General features: G+C 29.7%; 1 protein-coding gene across 4 annotated transcripts in view; it reads right to left on the bottom strand.

The window, feature by feature from the left end:
• Positions 1-21,050, bottom strand: part of LOC107451981 (lethal (3) 73Ah) — a 93,929-nt gene that overhangs the window by 8,292 nt on the left and 64,587 nt on the right. The window contains exons 7-8 of one of the 4 annotated variants that reach the window (XM_016068245.3): positions 8,316-8,396; positions 6,097-6,694 (exon numbers count right to left, since the gene is read on the bottom strand). The exons of the other annotated variants lie outside the window; for them this stretch is intronic. Coding sequence (XP_015923731.1) covers positions 6,647-6,694; positions 8,316-8,396 — 129 coding nt within the window. The 3' untranslated portion in view covers positions 6,097-6,646. Of the gene's footprint in view, positions 1-6,096; positions 6,695-8,315; positions 8,397-21,050 lie in introns of those variants that run through there. 4 annotated transcript variants of the gene reach the window in all.

Genomic DNA, 21,050 nt, shown 5'->3' with positions numbered 1-21,050 from the left:
ATGATTTAATTCAATCTTTGAATTTATTCAACGAAAGAAGTTTGGAACATCCTTAGTTGATAGAAAGGAAAAATTAGAAACAAAGTTTCTAAAGGTTTGAGGAATTGAGCAATTGAAAAAAAAACAAAAAAACAACTTTCCCATTTTACTAAAATATCAACTTTTGAGCCCGCTTCAATCTAATATAGATGGGACAAATTCTTTATTTTTCTAAAAAGTTTAAAGATTAAAATTTTAATAATACATACATAAAAAAAGGAATTTTTATTACATAATAAAACATACTAATATGATTATAAAATATATGACTTTAAAACATGCTTACTATGATTATAAAACATGTTTTACACATCTTTAGAATTTGGTTTCCTACTTTAAATTGAAAAAAGCATTTTGCACTTCAGAATTCATTATTAATTAGCTACTAATGGGAAACTAAAATAAATAAGTACTACTACTTCATTTTTTAATAATAACCTATAAGATTATCTAAATTTTGTTTAGATTATTCATCAATTCACTTTTCACAGAAAATAAATGTCAATTATTTTAAAAATTATTTCACTTTTTTATTGTTATAATGGAAATTAGCAATCAATAGTGCATTAATAATTTATAGATGGTGTACTGCTTGGACATTAGCATACACAGAAATAAAAATCAATATTAACCCTCTAATGTCTAATTTGAAATCAAGTCAATGAAAAATAAATTTAAGAAGAAAATAAATTAAAGGGTAACCTTAGTTAAGGTCTAGTACTATGATTAAAAAATTACGAGAGGAAAAAAACATTAATTTTCTTTATTTAGATCGATTTCAAATTAAAAGGTAAGCAAACTATTTTTTTAAAACTGTAAAGATTCAGGAACGAGAGAAATTCAAGAAAACAGATTTAAATGGCACAAGAATAGGATTAAGACAACAAAATCAAAAAGATCTGAAAATATAAAAGACCAGCATGGTGTTCTAGGGTCACATGCACAATGTGCAGTGATCATTGCATAGAATTCATTTTTAACTATAATGAGAAAAAAAATTGAGAGCACAAATAAGGCTTTTTTTTTAAACAAGTTTAAATTGGTGATGAACATAAAATCTAAGACACTTTAAAAATTTATGTCATTTTAATAACAAATACAAAATATGTTCAAATAAAATTCATAACAGAAAAATATCAGAAAGCACAGTTTTAAGATTATCAAGTGCTATTTACAAATTATTCCAGTAAAAGGAGTAACACTGTCAAATATATGTATATATACAGTGCAACATCGAAAATCCGGACTGCTTGGGGGTTTGAAAGGTTCGGAATTCCGAAATTTCCGGATTTCAGATACCTTACTAATAATTGATAGAATCATCAAAGTTTCGAATTCGCCAGGCCGATTTCACTATTAAACGTGCGTGTGTAGACCTCCGTCAATTTTAACTTAAATATACTCTTTATATAATAAATAAGAGACATTAAAAATCAAACTTTCGTCATTTCCCCCCATAATTGATCGTTTAGATAACATAATATTAGCAATTAAAACTAAAAATATAGGCTTAAAACGTGAGTTGAATTTCAACTCATAACTAAAACAGATGCTTCTAGACTAGACTGTACCAGCTGATACAAATTTTTTTTTTGTTGGGGAATGAAAGAGCTTGTCTCCACCTCCTAAGCTTCAAGGTTAAGAAAGAACCAGTTTTCTTTCTTCACAAGGGGTAAAAACAAGGTGGTGGAAGAATTCTTCCTCCTGAGGGGATTCCCCTTTATATTCTTTGTTATCTATACAGAGCTGATAAGAATGACTCGAATTTCCTTATCAGCTATGAGCTTTCATTCACTCCTCTCCCCTACCTCTTCATTGTTGGAGAAGAGTTGTGGTTTTGTGCTCTTGCATTAAAATTTGTATTTGAAATGAATTTTTTTTTTTTTGGAAATTTTTTTCTGACGAAGTAGACGTATGAGTTCGGATTTTAGAGATTTCCGGATTTCAGAAGTCTGGATTTTCAAGGTCGTACTGCATATACGCATACTAGTCTTCAAATGTTTCAGATTTTGTGAAATTTATTCAGAACTACAGCACAGATTTTGATGAAATTAGGTTTCAACATAGGATGACATAACACATAAAAAGAATAAACATTTAACTGTTATAATAGGAAAGCTTGATTGTGCACAACACTCATCACAGACGACAGGTTTGAAATAGTAGTTACAGAATCAAAGAAAAAATTTTAACGGCTCTCTCTTTTATGCCTTACATTGTGATTTCAGAATAGAAGTAAAATTGGAAATTTCATGTAGCAAATGGTCCCACTTGTTCTGGAAAGCTGTTTCAAGCTGTAGATGGTGGTCAAAATGGTACGGAAAGTTCTAATAGCTTTCCTCAGAGATCATCAGACATGCTCCATAGGAATGAGATTGGGATAATCAAACAGATCTGGTTGACTATTCTTAAAAAATTATCAGGAGATGGATTGACCAGTCAGATCACAAGAGTGAAAATCTTATAGAGCATGTTTGGAACACTCTGAGAAATTGAAACATGCAATAGCTTTTTGAAATTCATCAAGGTCTTGAAAACAGTATCACTGAACAAGTGCCCTGGAAGATACTTAACTGCCTCATTTTTGAAAAAAAAAAAAAAAAAAACTAAGGACTCTAAAACTGTAAGTAAAGAGACAGTCTATATTTTTGTAGTTATATTCAACAAATACTGTTTTATTCCTTTAAACTCTGATAAGAACTAGGGATGATCATGCAGTACTATTATGACTTTCAAATTATATCAAATCATTATAACATATTTTGATTTTTGCATTATATCAACCCATGTTCAAACTAAATTTTATTAAAATTTGTCCAAAGTTTTTTTCTAAAATGAACCAATGTTGAATATTCTTTCAATTGGGAATGCCAGATTGCAAATATATACAGTGGTGGCCAAAAGTGTGGACATTTTTTGAAAGTTTCATGTTTTTCAACTTTGTGTGCTTGTAGAATATATTAATTTTCACTTAAATACAAACATTTATATATCAAATTGAAGATAATTTAATGTAGAATTTAATAATAAATACAGTATTACAAAAAAAGTTATGCAACTAATAGTAAGATCTATATTAGATTTGCATTTTTTTAAAGTGATACTTACACAATCAATACTTAGTAGGATAACCCTTATTTTTTAAGACAGCTTCACAGCGTCTTTTCATCGAGTGAACGAGTGTTTGGAGTTCATCTTTCGTAATCACATGGTGCCAAGAATCAATTATAGCTTCAATAAGTAGTCTTTTATTGGATGGACGTTTTTTCGTACAAAAATTTTTAAACGTCGCCACAAATTTTCAATTGGATTGAGATCAGGGCTGTTTCTTGGCCATGGTAATATATCTATGCCTTTACTTTGAAACCATGCTTTGCATACTTTTGCTGTGTGGCATGGAGCAAAATCCTGCAGAAAAATAAATGGTGTGTTGTTGGGGAAGAGATCCAGATGGAAGGTATCAATTTAGGTTTCAGGACAGTCTCAATGTATTTTTTGGCATTCAGGATGCCAAATCAGGCTGAAAAAAATGCACAAGTGCTACTGCCGATAGAAAAATGAAACGACTATGCCTTCAAGATAGAAAAATTTCATCTATGCCATTAGATGTGAAACGAATGCAGCGGGTATTGCAGTAAGTTCAAGAACAATAAGAAGAAGGTTATTAGGATTTGGACTACAAGCTAGAATTACAAGGAAAAAACCACATTTAAATCAAAAGCAACGCGAAAAACGAGTTAAGTGGGCAAAAGAACACATTAAATGGTCAGAAAATCAATGGAAGCAAGTAATCTGGAGCGATGAGAGTAAAATATCGCTCTTTGGTAGTGATGGTAGAAAATACGTGAGACGTAGAGTAGGTGAAGCACTTCATCTGATTGCATTGAAGCAACTACAAAAAACTCGACAAATGTTACGATTTGGGCATGTATGTCTGCAGATGGTGTGGGCCGAATTCAAGTGATTGATGGCATCCTGAATGCCAAAAGATACATTGAAACTGTCCTGAAACCAAAATTGATACCTTCCATTAGGGATCTCTTCTCCAACAACGCACCATTTATTTTTCAGCAGGATTCAGCTCCATACCACACAGCAAAAGTATGCAAAGCATGGTTTCAAAATAAAGGCATAGATATATTACCATGGCCAGGAAACAGCCCTGATCTCAATCCAATTGAAAATTTGTGGCGACGTTTGAAAATTCTTGTACGAAAAAAACGTCCATCCAATAAAAGACAACTTATTGAAGCTATAATTGATTCTTGGCACCATATGATTACGAAAGATGAACTCCAAACACTCGTTTACACGATGAAAAGACGCTGTGAAACTGTCTTAAAAAATAAAGGTTATCCTACTAAGTATTGATTGTGTAAGTATCACTTTAAAAAAATGCAAATCTAAGATAGATCTTACTATTAGTTGCATAACTTCTTTTGTAATATAGATATTGTAATATTGCATTTATTATTAAATTCTATATTAAATTACCATCATTTTGATATATAAACGTTTGTATTTAAGTGAAAATTAATATATTCTACAGGCACACAAAGTTGAAAAACATGACACTTTCAAAAATTGTCCAGGCCACCACTGTATACATGTACAGTGTGCAAAAAAATAAATACACCTTAAATAACTTTTGATCTAATGGTTTGAGGGGATGACCTCAAACATGCTAATTAATATGTACAGGCGATATTTAAAGTTCCGAAATCAGACCCCAAAAGGTATTCTCTCTGAATAAATATACCTTTTTTCCCCGACAGATTCGGATTTTTGACTCCTAAAATATAGGGATTAGCTGCAACCTGGGAAATATGGTAACAATAGCTTCATTGGGAAAGTGGTCCAATATTTGGACCCCTTAATGTTAATTTAACTTTCTATGTATTTCATCATAACTCGAGAACTTTTTAAACTAATAGAAAAATTTTTGCACAAAATTATAAAATTCATTTATGAAAAGATAATTCTATAAAAAAAAATAACTTAAACACTTATTACTTTTTATTATTTCATTTAATAGTAGTCGAAATTTTTTTGAAACGTTAAGTACGCAATTTTTTACATCATTTTAAAGAATGTAATTTTGCATGACAGGACAGAATGCAAAATTTGAGCACAACAGTGGAATAGTTACTGAGAAAAAAAACTTTTTTAAAAAATTTAATTCTTTTTTAAAATCAGCATGGAAAATAAATGGATAAATAAACCTTTGGATAAATAAATATTATAATTGTGGGATTTTTTTTTATATATATCTGCTCAAGTTTTTGAGATATAGCAAAATATACAAGAAGTAAAATTAATGTGTCCAAGCTCTGAACTGCTCTCCTGATCAAATTATTGGGACCATATTTCCCAGACTGCTACTACCCACTATATTTTGGAGTCAGAAATCTGAATCTGTCGAGGAGAGGTATTTTTATTTAGAGAAAGTACGTTTTTGTGTCTGATTTCATAACATAAAATATTGACTGTCATAATTAGCATATTTGGGGGCACATAGCATATTGAATTACAATATTTGAGTTCACCCTGCTTGAACTATTAAGAGTCCTCAAACGTAAAGATTTGATCATTAGATCCAAAAGTAATTTAAAGTAGTCCGCTATTTCTTCGCCGCATTGTACACACTTACACACATAGCTGTCGAATCTTCTGATTTTCGCAGAATTTCTTTATGTTTTTTAAATGGTAACAAAATGTATATGATAATAATAATAAATTAATTTATAATAATTATGACCACCACTACATGAAAATAATTTAAATAAAAAAAAAATCTAACAATATTCTTGAAATATATCAAGTGCTTGCATACTTAAAATAAGTCCTGTTGACAATTGTAAAATTATCTGTTATACAATTACCACTAGAAAGAAAAGTGTAAAAAGTGGCAGCTACGCACTTATTATTGCTTAGGTTTTGGTAAGAATAACTATCTAACTTTTTGCCATTTCTCAGCAAAATTTTTAATTCCAGTATAAAATAAATAGTTTTGCTTATAATTTTATAGTTTATGCATGTTTCGCACATAACAAGGTATTTTTATGATAAATATGAATTTATTAATAAATTTTTGGTAATTTTTAAAAAAAAATTATTGAAAATCTCTATTTGCTTAAAAAAGAAGATATCTGGTGCTGCCACACACGCGCACACACATATATTACAATTTTAGTGTTTGGACAAACACTTAAAATAGTTATATCTCAGTTATGATATACAACTTTACAGTTTTACTATTTACAATCCACATGATAATGAGTTGCAATGATGTTTTACAATGTTTAAATAAATTATAGAGATGAAAACTATGTGTGAGCAGTTGAATGTAAAATATAACTTATCCAATGAAAATTTTAAGTTAAAGTTGAGGCGACGACTTGGAGCACACTATGGCAGAGTTCTTGCAGCTGATTTACTTTCTTCAAGCATTTCAACAGTGCTCAGATAGTTTTTCAACACCTCATGCTTGTTCATCACTAAAGATTTGAAGTCATAGAAAATTTTTATTGTTACAAATGTATATACAGTTATTTTGATAAATGTATCTCACATGCACACTGTTCATTAAAATGAACTGATTATAAATTCAGGCTATATCCAGCTTTGGCCTATAATACAACTTTAGAGGCGGATCCTATAAAGAAAAATATTTAAATGAAGGTGATATCAAAGCATTAAAAACTTAACTGTACATTAGCTAAGACAACTTAAAAGTTGAAGCAAATGGCATAAAATATTTATGTCAAAAGCGAACAGCAAATGAAAAAAAAAATCTAAATAGAGACAACACTAAAACAATTAATTATGATAAAGGCAGGGTATCTGCAACATTTCAGATTTTAAAATCCATGACTTTTCATGAATAATTCCAAGAATTTTTCTTTTTCAGGACTTACCAAAGTTACTATTTTCTCCATAAAAACACATGAATAAATTTAAAAAAGCATTATAATTACATTAATTGAAACGAAAGGTATAACCAAAATTGTTATATCCTGAATCTTCATATATTTATTGATTTTAAATTTAAAAAAAACAGCGTAAAGAAAGAGTTGAAGCAATAAAATAGCTGAAAAAAATGCAAAAGCAAATAAATAAATACTGTCAGATATATGTAGTTATTTGAAGCTGTTTTAATTCTTCTTTAAAGTAAGTGTAATATAAAAAGCCTAAACCTGAATTTTAAATTGATAAAATAAAAAAATAATAATAAATCAATCAAAAATTCTGAAATCACAGAAGTTTAAAATATAATTCGCTCTAAAAATGATGCTCTTTCATTTTTAGATAGAGCACCATAATTTATAAAGAACAGGATAAAAAACATTTTATATTTTAATAGAATATGACTATCAGTGGTGATTTTGCTACAAATTTAGATACTTAGAACATTGGAACACTGTGAAATTGGGAGGAAGGTAAATTCCATTTGAACCAAAACCCATAACTTGCAATAATTTCTTTCAAAAAAAAAAAAAAATCATGACATTTCATGACAAATTTTGTTCAATACCAAAATCCATGACTTTCCAGGAGCGCAGATATCCTGTTTAGGTTATATCAGTCATAAGTAACAAAAAAATAATGTTTGAAATAGTATATGAGTATAAAAGGAAACAAACTTAGCTTTTAAAGTTATAAAAGAAATTTAAAATTTATGACTGTAAAATAATTTTGGTTTCAATTAAAAAAAAAAACAATTAATTTTAATACGAACATTCACTCTTTCATCACAGAATTTTTAATAATACCATAAAAAATACATTACTTTTAGCGAAACCAAAAAGGCAGAAACATTTAGAATTCCCAAAGTAACAAAACTTACAAATGAATACAATAACAAAATCTTTTTTTTTCTCAATAACAGCAGGTACTGAACTTCCGCTCTTTACCTCGGAAGATGCCGGAAGTGTTGCTCATTTAACGTTACCCAGTGGACACCTGTGAACCTAAGTCACAGAGGCGAGCAACATTACCCACGCCACAAATACCCGTTCATAGGGTGGGCCACATTCACACACAACAGAGGAGAACACATAGAGAGAAACATGCATGCCCAGAACGGGATTTGAACCCGCAGCCATTGGCTTTGCAGTTTCGCACGTTAACCGCTCGGCCACCTGGCCGGCATAACAAAATCCTAAAACGCTTCTTTAACATTTTTATAGTAATATTTATATCAGAAGAAATAATGTTTAAAATGAAAAAAAAAAAACTCTAATAAACTAAGACAAATTATAATTAAAATATTATACCTTAAGCCTCCACCTAGTAACACAAATAAATTTCAAAGTATGGTCTTTTCCTAATGGTTCTTCATTGCACAATATGTCAACCTATAATTATAGTAATTGAAATAAACATTAAAATTAGTATTATGAATGAAAGTTGCAACCAGTTGTCGGAAAAACTACAACTACTGTTTTTTCAAATGTAGTGACTAAAAACTACTTTCGAAATGTAGTCACTACTTTACTTTTAAGAGATTAAATATGCTGGAGAACTTAATTTACACCAATGTTCAAAATGATTTTGAATAAAAAATTGGCTTATTTCAACATGAGGAATTATTTGAAGATATTTATTCAAATTTACATGAGCAAGTTTATTACTTACATAAATTTTTTTATGAATTTTTTCTTTTAACCTTTATCTTTTTATGCCTTTCTCGACAGCTTATATTTAACTTAAGAAATGTTAGGAAATTATCAAATCTACTGCTCTTCAAATTTCTTTAAAAATTAAAGAACATCAAAAATTACAAAAAATATTTCCCTTCCATTGAAATAACATCAATGTTTCATGAGTGTATAGTCCGCAAAAAAAAAGATATCACCCTGAATAACTTTTGTTCTAATGATTGGATTTTCACAAACTAAGTGTCAATCTTAATGGTTCTTGGGCGTGACCTCAAATATGCTAATTAATTAGTGCTAACTATTAGTTAAGTTACAAAATCACACACAAAAATGTACTTTCTCTGAATAAACATATATTTATTTTTACATATTTGGAATCCTGACCCTTGAAATAGGGATGGGGTATACAAAATTTCGAAAAAAATTGGGTCGCAATAAAGTTTTATATATTTGGCGATAGTCCAGAAAACATCCAACTAAAGTCACCAAAGCAAATTAATATTTTAAGATAACCCATAGACTAATTCAAAAGAGGAATGCCTAATTTTACTTGGTTGCTAAGCAACCAAGTTCTGACTAAAAAAAATTGAAATAATGTTCTGTGATTGCTCGGAGAGGTTTAATTAATAGTTAATAGAATAGACAATTAATAATTTCTATTCTATTAACTATATTATTCTATTAGCTTTAATAGACAGTTAATAGTTTCCAGGCAATAGACAATTTTTAACAATATTCTGTCCAAAAAGGAAAGATTTTTTTCTTTCTTTTAATCTACTTTGAAAAGAAACTTTGAATCGATTTATAAATTATTTATGATTTTCTAAGCTTTTAGAATTTAAATACATGAACTTCTTATCTGACATTATTTAGATTTTTTATGTTGTTTTTACTATATTTATACGAGGATTTCATATTAAAATCAAATTTACATAACTTATTATAGCTATATACAAAATTTTAGAGATAATCATTTTTACAGTTTTAATCAAGTCTTCTAGGCAAGCAAGTTTGAAGAAACAAAAAAAGAGCTTGATAATAAAATGTAGATTGCATATTAATTCTAATGCACATTCACAAGGTTTTCTATAACTTACGATGTTTCTTTTGAATTACTGAATGTTAAGTGACATTTTAAAAACATTGAAATATGTTATGTTAAAAAAATCCCTTCATTCTGCTAGATATTTAAGGTCACACGGTTTTCTTTGGATGAAGATGATATGCAAATAGCATCCTCATGTTTCGAAATTCTGAAGCTTTTGTTCGCAAATTTACCATAAACTGTCGCACACCATGTTCTTCAATTACGATAAGCTACATTTAGCACCAAATACTGCTACTATGATTTTTTTTGTTTTCCTACATATATCTGATACGATACTCAACAATTTAAACAAAGCTGGTAAGGTCCTTAAGATACTGATGGGGGCACAAAAACTTTAAAGATAAAATATTCAATTTCATTAACTCAAAATATATGGTCTCAAAACTTTAATGTTAAAGTTAAATATAACTTTTACAATATTGATGTTACAGTTCTCTTATGTTTTTTAAAGTCCACATGAATCCTGTTAAAATATTAAAATGCATATGTTTACTTTAACAAGCGTAAAATCCTTATCAAAATAATGATAAAGACCCAAATGCAGGGATGAGAGTAGTCAGAATGTAAAAAAGAGGAAATCCAAGAATGAATATATGATATATATATATATATACATACACAAAATAATACAAAAATTTTGCGAAAAAAGCGAGATTTTTAAACTTGTAAACCATGTGATTTTAAATCCTGTTGATTAATTTAAAAATTGTATGAATATATGAATCACATGCATGATTTTAAATTGAGAGAATATGAATCCCGATATGAGGCTTTTAAATTTTTAGATCACCTAAATACGAATCACGGTGCATAATTTTTAAATTGCGCGAATAGGAATCACAATGTATAATTTATAAAGCACGTATAAATACCAAAAACGACGTTTGATTTTACAACCGTAAAAACTAATCATGACATTGGATTTTAAGCACACAATAATACGAATCACTACATAGGGTTTTAAGAGTGCGTAAATACAAATCGCGGTAATGGATTTTTAAATCCTGTAAATAAGAATTGCAATGTGCGATATTTAAATCGCCTGAATAAGAATCGGAACGTTCAACTTTTAAATCAGTTAAATACAAAAGTCGATGTTTGATAATAAAACAGCGATTTTAAAAATGCATAAATACAAAACATGATCGTAAATAAGAATCATAATGTAAGATATTTAAATAGTGTAAATGAGAATTGCAATGAGCAACATTCAAATCAGGTAAATACGAAAATCGATGATTGATATTAAAATCGGGTGAATAAGAATAGAGATATTGGCAGAGTCTGGACTTGGGATTTCTAAAAGGCTTGTTTGTATTGTTTTTGCCTAGACATAATAAAAAAACTTTACAAAATTAATTGAATGAGCAAATGAATATTTTCACCGCAAATCCACCTATACTTTTTTTTTTGTTTGCTTTCAGGCCAGACAACAGGGTCACGACGTCTGAATTGCGAAAATACAAGCTATCCGGCGAATGAATAAAAATTCGGAAAATCGTATTTTCTGTGCGTAAAAGCGGAGAAAATAGCTAAAATAAATAAAAATACAGAAGGGTTAGCAGCTAGAATGTAGTTTGAATTTTCTGTTTACCTTTGAAAATCGTAAATAAATATAATTATTTTATTTCAATGACTGAACTTTCAAAAAAAAAAGCGGGATATTTATTTAAAAAAAAACGAAACTTTTAGAGAATCGGAGCTTTTGATAAAAAGGCTGAAATTCGAGAGGCAAAAGCAAAAAAAGTGGAAAAATTTCATCCTTGTATAAAGGTCAACCAGTTTTATCCCAAAGAAATGATTTGTAGAGAAACTTCAGAGGGGGGAATGAGGAATTCAATACTTTTACTCCGACGAAAATAAAATTCCTCATAAAATATTTTAACTAGTAGAAAAAAATTTTTTGCACGGAAATTAGGGAAAAATGGAAAAATCTGAAGAAAAAAAAATACGGAAATCTGCGAAAGCAACAGTATAATTGATGATAAAAACTCAACTGGCTTAAAAAAATATGAAGAGGGAAGTAAAAGTCGACATGTTTCGAGCGTTCAAATATAAGCGCCCATTCTCAAGATTTGTCAGGCGTGAATGACCTGTAACTTTAATTATTGGATTCTCAAAACATGTCTATTTTATTATCATCAATTGTTTTTTTAAATCAATAAAGTTTTTATCCATTTAGTAGCACAGCATATCAAATTAATTCACTGGATATTAAAATAAGTTTTACGTAAGATATGGGCATAGATTCTTAGACTGAAAAAATAATTCACTACTTTTTAAATAAATCAACAAAATAAATTTTTTTCTGCTGCTAGCCTTAAAACTTTTTAAGGACATAAAAGAATTCCGTTTACAATTCAAAAGTCGAATGTGAAAACCGAATGTCCCCTAGCACCAGGAATCAAAATTAAATAGTTACATAGACAGCTATTTTAAACAAGTTAGCGTTTCCGTCCTACTCGAAGTTGTTTGAAAAGTTATTTTTTATCTATCAATTCCAAGGTTTATTTTATTCGACATATATTTTAGGGCACACTTCAGGAGTATTTCTATCGAGTTTATTTTTACACCCTTATTTGCTTAAAATTATTAAATAATTTGCTTAGAATAAATTATACAAGCAATATGATTTAATGCATTTATAGTATAATAGTAAACAGGGCTCCCATCGCATATCCTTAACCTCCTTGATACCGCTATTATTAAATAAATGGAATAAACTTATAATAATAATAAGTTAATTTTTTTTCTTGTTTTAGTTTTCAAGGAATAATATGTTTCGATTAAACAGATTTCATTCTGGAAATAATTGAAATTATTGAGTAGGCTCCTTGGAGCAATATCATTCTTATCCTTTTATGATGAAATATAGGAAAAATTGGTTCTCAGTTTCTAAAAAAAGTATGTTAACCTTCTTGCTGTGTATTTTTTATTGCAATTTTTTTAAAATCAGATGATAAATTTGGTACTGCTTAGGAATCTTTTTACAAATTTAAATTTTTAGTATTTGCTGCTTAATAAAATAAGGCATTTTCCTAACAACAAATTATACTATAATAATATATTGGGAATCGTGCTAAAGTTAAAAATTAAACAAAATAGTTTAGTATATTATCCGGAAAAAAATCTTCATGGTAACATAAAGAGTAAAAGATATAATGAAATAATTTGTTGGATAATTCTGTGAATCACTCAGGGTCAGATAATTACAAATTTAATTTCGCAACTTAGATGTTAGGACGACATTTAAGATACAGAGATATTTCAAGACGCTTAAAACTTTTGCCTACATATTCGATAGCTTTTTATGTTCGGTATCTTTATACTCTTTGTAGTGACTTATAAAACATCAACACTATTTTAAACAATCTACGTTGAAGTCACAAGAAACAAAAAAAAACAAGCAATAATTTATATTCTTTTTTTTTTTTTAAATAGTATGCTTAGTAAATAATCAGCTGTTTTGCATCAAATAATTTAAAACAGCGGAATGTTTTCAATTTCTTAACAAGGTATTNAAAAAAAAAAAAAAAAAAAAAAAAAAAAAAAAAAAAAAAAAACAAGCAATAATTTATATTCTTTTTTTTTTAAATAGTATGCTTAGCAAATAATCAGCTGTTTTGAATCAAATAATTTTAAACAGCGGAATGTTTTCAATTTCTTAACAAGGTATTATTCTGAGCTAGCAGACAATTAAGTTTTCTTCAAAAAAGGAACCTTACTTTATTGAGCATATTAATCAAGAACTAATATACGTAGTAGCGTAAAGAATACGATTTTTAAAAATTTTAAAATCTAATTAATCGTTGGTAAAATAGTTCTGCGAAACTTTCTCGGACAGGTGATTAAAATAGTTATTTTAAGATTAAGACGATATATAAGATGTTGAGAAATATAAGATGCTTCAAAATGTTGACTACGTATTTTTATTAATATTTACAAAATATATATTCAAGAAATTAATAAATATATTATTCCAAATCTATGCATACATATGTATATTATTGAAATTGTATCAATTATTGAGAAAGCAAACTAAAAAATAAAATATAACTACATTAAATAAGCACAATCTGAGGTATATTCATATTCTATTAGCAGCATGCTTTTATACAACTTGCCATTCGTTGAATAAAATGTTTTTTATTCAATAAAATGTTTTATTCAAATTTACTAAATTACAAATTAATTTTTAGATGCCTAAAACAGAAACATCATATTTTATAGTTTAAAAAAATAAAAATATCAGATAATGGGTTATTAGCAAAAAAAATATGAATTAAATTTCACTCTACGCGCCAAGTTCCTCGTAAGTGAATCACATTTAATATTAATCGCCACATTTAAATATTTCTCCAGTGTCGCCAAATTATTATTTTTCTTAAAAACAATTAATTTGAATTTTTTTTAGCTTCGACTAAATAAAAACCGTTTAAACTTTAGATTTTTCAATTGAAAAATACGTAGATTAGTATGGTATAAAAAAATTCATACCTTACAACTCAAAAATTTTTCATTCTCAATTTAATTAAATAATAAAAGATAATAAATAATTATTAAAAATTATTTTTTGCATGAAATTATCTTTGGGTAAATGAGTTTTATGAGTGGGTGAAATTTTTTTTTGAATTGCTTAATTAGTTTTTAAAAATATGACTTAAAAACGCAAAAATTGAGATAAACATTAAGGGGTCCAAACTTTGAATTGCTCTCCTGACCAAACTATGGGGACCACATTTTAAAGATTAAGAATCCAAATATGTAAGAAAAAATATATGTTTATTCACAGAAAGTACGTTTTTGTGTTCAATTTCGTAACTTAATTAATAGTTAGCACTAATTAATTAGCATATTTGAGGTCACCTCCAGGAACCATTAAGATTGACACTTAGTTCGTGAAAATCTGACCATTAGAACAAAAGTTATTCAGGGTGATATATTTTTTTCCCCCGCAGACTGTACATTCGCATTTGATGGTATGGCCAAAGTGATAAACTATCTACGTAATATTTAATTCTAGATACCTAATTCTCATTAACAGTCAGCCATAGGGGTATTCTTATTGTATACATTGATGGATATGCGAAGATGTGTACCACTCAAATTCGGAAAATCAGTTACGTTTGAACCTTGTCTTTTTTTAATAAACTGATGCTAAAAGTAGTTGCAAGGACTCGCTATTTGCAACAATTTCAGTTTAGTTACTTGTAGCATGTTTCTTCTGACCACTGGTTACAACCAATTGTATCTTTTTTGATGCATTTGATATTCTAGGGAAATTAAATAAATGAGGCTATTTTAACTTCAAAATTAAACTTTATTAAATTTTAAAAAAAAGTTAAACTGTAGGCTAAAATGCTCATCATAAATAGGGAAAAAACACATCAATAAGCACAATTAAATCCCTTATTAACTTTCTTTTTCTACATTTAAAATGAAAAGCATTTTTAATAAAATGTTTCTATTCAGCAAAAGTTTAGCAATGTTCGTTCAAAGGAAATACATCATTTACATTGTTTTTACATTAATTTAGATCAGTTGTCAGAACAAATAGTAAAATAGTAAAATTGAACCCATAAATCACCAGAAAGAGAAGATCTACCAAGACTGTTGAGTGACCATTAGTGACGCTCCTCCTCTGGAATGCAGGAAAAGAGGGAGATTTGTTTTCAAAAGAACGCAACTGAGTCCCCTCCCCCCTTCTTTCTTATGCAGCTGGCTAGTAAAAGAGGCATTTCCTGGAACCTTTTTATTAGAGTGTCAGGGAAAGAAGAAATACTGTGAAAAAGAGTAAACGCAGAGCGTTAACATGGAGGAGAAGTCAAAATGGAAAATTTGAATAGGTCTTAAAGGATACACGTCCTTAAGAAACATTCCTTCTTCCCCTGACCATGTAACATTTAGGAGGCGGGGGAAAAAAGGTAACATTTGTCAGGCTCTTATGAGAAGGCCTATGCAGAGTAATATATAGATAACTTCTCTTGATAGCAAATGACAATTTAATGAAATAACTTATATTTACAGCTTGCTTATTTTCAATAAATGGAATACAATTTTTATCAATCAAAAGAAACCATTTTAATAATCTTAATTCTATTATTGTATTGCCACTCATTGAGTTGAAAACTTTAAAATTAAGGTAAAGTAAAATAAATCATACTTAATTCTACCCTACATTACTCCCCTACCAAGTAACTATGTTACGATAAATTTTTAACTATCACAACAGAATTAAACCTGGTAGGTAATTTTATAAGTCTGCCAAAACGAGATACTTTCTGGTTTTTGGTAGGCTCAATATTTTGCTTTATTTTTGAATCATCTATCTGTAGAAGGTTGTTCATTGTTTTTATCTATTGGAGAGTTGTTTTCTTCGTTTAACAAATAAGCAGGTTTTAGTCTATCAATTGAAACACTGTCATCTTTTCCTTTAATTTTTATTATGAAATATTTTTCTCATCTTCTTAACACAGGATATGGTCCTTGGTAGGCAGGTTCAAAAGATTTTTTTACTTCATCTAGTCTGATGAATACAGGTGAACATGATTGAAGATCCTTGTTTATGAAAATATTTTGACTTATATTTTGTTTTGCTTTAATTGGATTAAAGGATTTCATCTGATTTTGTAAAGCTTTTGCAAACAATTCTGTTGAGAAGGGATATTTGGAGGGTTCGAAAAATTCGCCTGGAACTTTTATTGTTTTGCCATATACCATCTGTGATATTGAACAGTTTGAATCTTTTCTTAGAGCAGATCTCAAACAAAGAAGAACAGTTGGAAGAGTTTCACTCCATTTAATTGAATTATGAGCTTTTATTGCACATTTTAGAGTTCTATGTTGTCTTTCTACTTTACCACTGCAGATTGGATGATAAGCAGTGGTATGTTGAATTTTTGTGCCACATAGTATTCCAAGGTTCTTAAAGACTTCAGAAGAGAATTGGGTTCCTCTATCAGTTACCTTTTATGGCACACCAAATCTTGCAATCAATTGCCCATAGAATGCCTTGGCTACTGTTTCTGCTTTAATATCCTCAATTGGAATTGCTTCTAACCAAGGTGTATATCTATCAATACAAGTCAGGCAATATGTTTTTCTATTGGAAGGTGGAAAAGGTCCAATTAAATCTATATGAACTACATCAAATCTCTCAACTGGTAGATGAAATTCAGCAAATTGTAATTTAGTGTGTCTGTTAATTTTGGTTTTTTGGCAATTAATGCATCACTTTGTCAATTTCAGCAAATCTTTTTTAATATGGGTCCACATAAATCGGGATATTTCTTTTACAGTTGATTTGACTCCTGGATGTGCCATTCTATGTATTTGCTCAAACACAGCATGACGCTGAATTTTAGGCACGTATGGTCTGACATTAGTGGTTGAAATATCACACTATAAAAATTTTCCATTACTTCAGAGGTACTTTTGAAATTTTAAAAAAGGGTTCTTAAGCAAACTTTGCAGCTCTGGATCATCAGTTTGAGATTCGTCTATAATTTCATTATTAATTGCAGATATTTTTCCAACTTTAGATAACCTATCTGCTATGATAATATTTTCACCTTTAACATGTAGAATAGAAGTGGAAAATTGAGAAACATATTGTAAGTGTCTAAGTTGTCTGGGAGAAGCTTTTTCCTTTTTTTTGCTTGAATGCAAATATTAAAGGCTCATGATCTGTAAAAATATTAAACTTCCTTCCTTCTAGCACATGCTTGAAATATTTAATCAATAAATAAATTCTGGGTAACTCTCGATCGCAAGTACAGTGTAACGTCCCATATCGGGACGTCCCTTTTCCAGAAGGGTCGGTTTCCCGGACACTTTTTAACAATCAAAATAAACAAACATTTCTTCATCTTCCCCTCTCCTTTTAAAAAAAAATAAAAATGGGAAGTCTTTTAGCAGGTTTTTCCCCTTCTCAGCTTCTAGAGATCTATGCATTGAACACATAAATCAACAGAAAAGAGAACAGAAGATCTACTAAGACCATGACACTTCTCCTCTGGAATGCAGGAAAGGGGAGAGATTTGTTTTCAAAAGAGCACAACTGAGTCCCCTCCCTCCCCCTTCTTTCCTATGCAGCTGGCTAGTAAAAGAGGCATTTCCTGGAACCTTTTTCTTTGAGTGTCAGGGGAAGAAGAAATGCTGTGCAAAAGGGTAAACACAGCAAATGTTAAAGTGGAGGGGGAATCCCCTTTAGTCACACAAGAAAAAATAAAGAGAACCCAATCAGCATGCCACGCCTGTATGCTTGATTGATAGCCAATGATGGGAGAGAAAATAAGAATTTGTCACTACCCAGCCCACAACTTGAATGACAAGTAAGGAGGAAAGGAATTTTTCCTCCCCACCTTAATGAATGACGGGAATTTCCTCTTCTTGCTTGAATCGTTTTAGTTCAAAATGGCGGAGAGAGCAATTAATATTTTCATAACTGTGAATTTTTTTCGTTTTCTATATTTATTTTTAAAATAGCAATAATTATTTTTTTCTAATATTTTGTTTATGATTGATTAGATATCATTCTAATACTAAAACATTATTGCCCGAAAAATAATGTTTATTTTCTGCTTTTTAGATTCAGATCATTTTAAGCTTTGTTTACCTTGGAGGTCAATTATACGGAAAAATCAAATATACGGACTTCGGAAAGTCCCGCCGATTCCGGATATGCGACTTTCCACTGTACTATAATTTCTTTCCGTAGTACTTAATTTTCTAGAATAAAAACCTATTGGTTTCCAACTATCGTTTTCGTATTGTTGGAGTACTGCACCTATCACCAAATCTGAAGCATCTGTATGTAAAGACAGAGGTAATTCAGGATTTGGGTGAGATAGCAAAGCAACATTTGCTAGATCTTGTTGCATTTTTTAAACTTTTGAATAGCTTCTTCAGTTCAATTAATTTTCCTTCCATCTTTCTTTATAAATCCTTTAAGATGTTCATGTAGAAGGGCTTGTGACTTAGCAGCATTTTTCAAAACTCTTCTGCAAAAATTAACCATACCAAGAAATGTACGCAATTCATGAATAGTTTCAGGCGATTTGGAATCTAAAACACCTTTGACTTTTTCAGGTAGTGGTTTAGATCCTTCTTTGGTAATCAAGTAACCTAAAAACGTTAACTCTTGAACAACAAAAGTTGATTTAGACATGTTAATACATATTTTTCTAATGTGTCGAAAACTTCTTTTAAGTGCTTTACTTGGAAGCTATTAAAATATCGTCTAGATAAAAAAATACAAAGTCGAGTCCCCTCAAAACTTCGTCAATAAACCGTTGAAAAGTAGAAGGTGCATTACGGAGTCCCAAACTCAATATATTGAATTCATATAAGCTGAAAGGTGTAATTATTGCTGTTTTAGGTTTATCTATTTCTGCGATTGGAATTTGATAATATGCCTTAAACAAATCTATCTTCAAAATTATTACTGTACCGTTAGGAATGTGGTTAAAATCTTTTATTCTTGGGATTGGATAATGATCTGGAATTGTTTGTGTATTCAGTTTTCTGTAATCACTAAATGGCCGAAAAGTACCATCCTTTTTGGACACTATATGAACTGGACTAGCCTATTGAGAGTTTGAAGGTCTGATAATGTTATTTTTTAACATACATTGAAATTCTTGTTTAGCTATACGCAACCTTTCAAAATCTAAAACTCGAGAACGGGCATAAACTGGTTGTCCTTGAGTGGTAATATACTGTTCACCCCCATGATTAATTTTAGAAACAGATAAATTAGGTTGAGTGATATTTGGATATTGAGATAATAATCTGGCATATTTAGAATTTTTGTCTATTGTACTAATACCATCATGTGCTGACATTGTTATTTAACTCTTTATTGAAAGAGTAGTAACAGTATCAATTAGCTTTTTGTTGTGTATATCAATCAGTAGTTTGAATTTATTCTGCTCCTAAAATAGCTTTATCCACTTACGCAATAATACAAGGAAATTGAAAAGTTCCACGCAAACCTAGATCTAAAGTTAAAATTTTAATTCCATATGTTAAAATTTCAGTTTTATTAGCAGCATTTAACTTGAAATTATCTGCTGATAACTTTTCCTAAGTTACTGGAATGGCGCTCACGTCTGCTCCTGAATCTACTGAAAACCACATTCCTGTGTTTTTGTCTTGTACAAATAAACGAAATTTGTGGCGAGAGACATTTTTCTTTCAGCAGCATAGTTTACTACTAGTTCTACTGCTGTCTGGTGTTTTCTGTATTCCAAGTGCACTGTTGGCGGCATTTGTCAGTATGGCAGCGGTCGCCAAACATAAAATGGTAATAGCAATATTTTCCTCTTTCATTGAATTGCTTCCTGCGATTTTGACTACTTGACCGGGAATGTACAAAACCTGGATTTTTTGCATCTTTAAATGTTGCTCTTGATGAACGAATACAGCTTAATTTCGAAATTTGCACTTTTAATGATTGGATTTGCTCTAAAAGCTCATCGTTTGAGCCGGAACAACGGATTTGCTCGAGTTGCCATTTTCTTCATCACAAAAATTTCAATCCTTGAGCTTATATCATTTCTGCCATTTTGGCGAGTTTTGAAATATTTTCTTCACTTACAAGTAACATGGTTCCAATAGAATCGGGCAATTTTTCCAGCTAAAGAGTTCTAATTAAATTTTCTGAGATATTCGCCGTAGCTATTAATTTTAGTTTCTGAAGAAGCTGGCTTGGTTTCATATTGCCAAGTTCAATTACGGTAACTAATCGTCATGTTTTAACATTGTCAGGCTCTTATGTGAATAGGTCTAAAAGGATACACGTCCTTAAGAAACATTCCTTCTTCCCCATACCATGTAACATTTAGGAGGCGGGGGGAAAAAGGTAACATTTGTCAGGCTCTTATGAGAAGGCCTATGCAGAGTAATATATAGATAACTTCTTCTGATAGCAAATGACAATTTAATAAAAAAACTTATATTTGCATATTTACAGCTTGCTTATTATCAATAAATAGAATACAATTTTCATCAATCAAAGGAAATCTTTTTAATAATCTTAATTCTATTATTGCATTATTGCATTGTCACTCATTGAGTTGAAAACTTTAAAATTAAGGTAAAATAAAATAAATCATACTTATGTCTACCCTACACATTCTTTCTTGAGCATTGACATGAAAAAAATTTCAAGACTCCCTTCTACTGAAATATGAATTTGACTAACGAAAGTCCCTTTATTCCAAACCACACAAACACAAGAA

The sequence above is a fragment of the Parasteatoda tepidariorum genome, chromosome X1 (assembly GCF_043381705.1).
Source record: "Parasteatoda tepidariorum isolate YZ-2023 chromosome X1, CAS_Ptep_4.0, whole genome shotgun sequence".
NCBI classification, from domain to species: Eukaryota; Metazoa; Arthropoda; class Arachnida; order Araneae; family Theridiidae; genus Parasteatoda; species Parasteatoda tepidariorum.
Note: the sequence above shows the minus strand (reverse complement) of the source record. Positions and strands in the feature narration are given on the sequence as shown.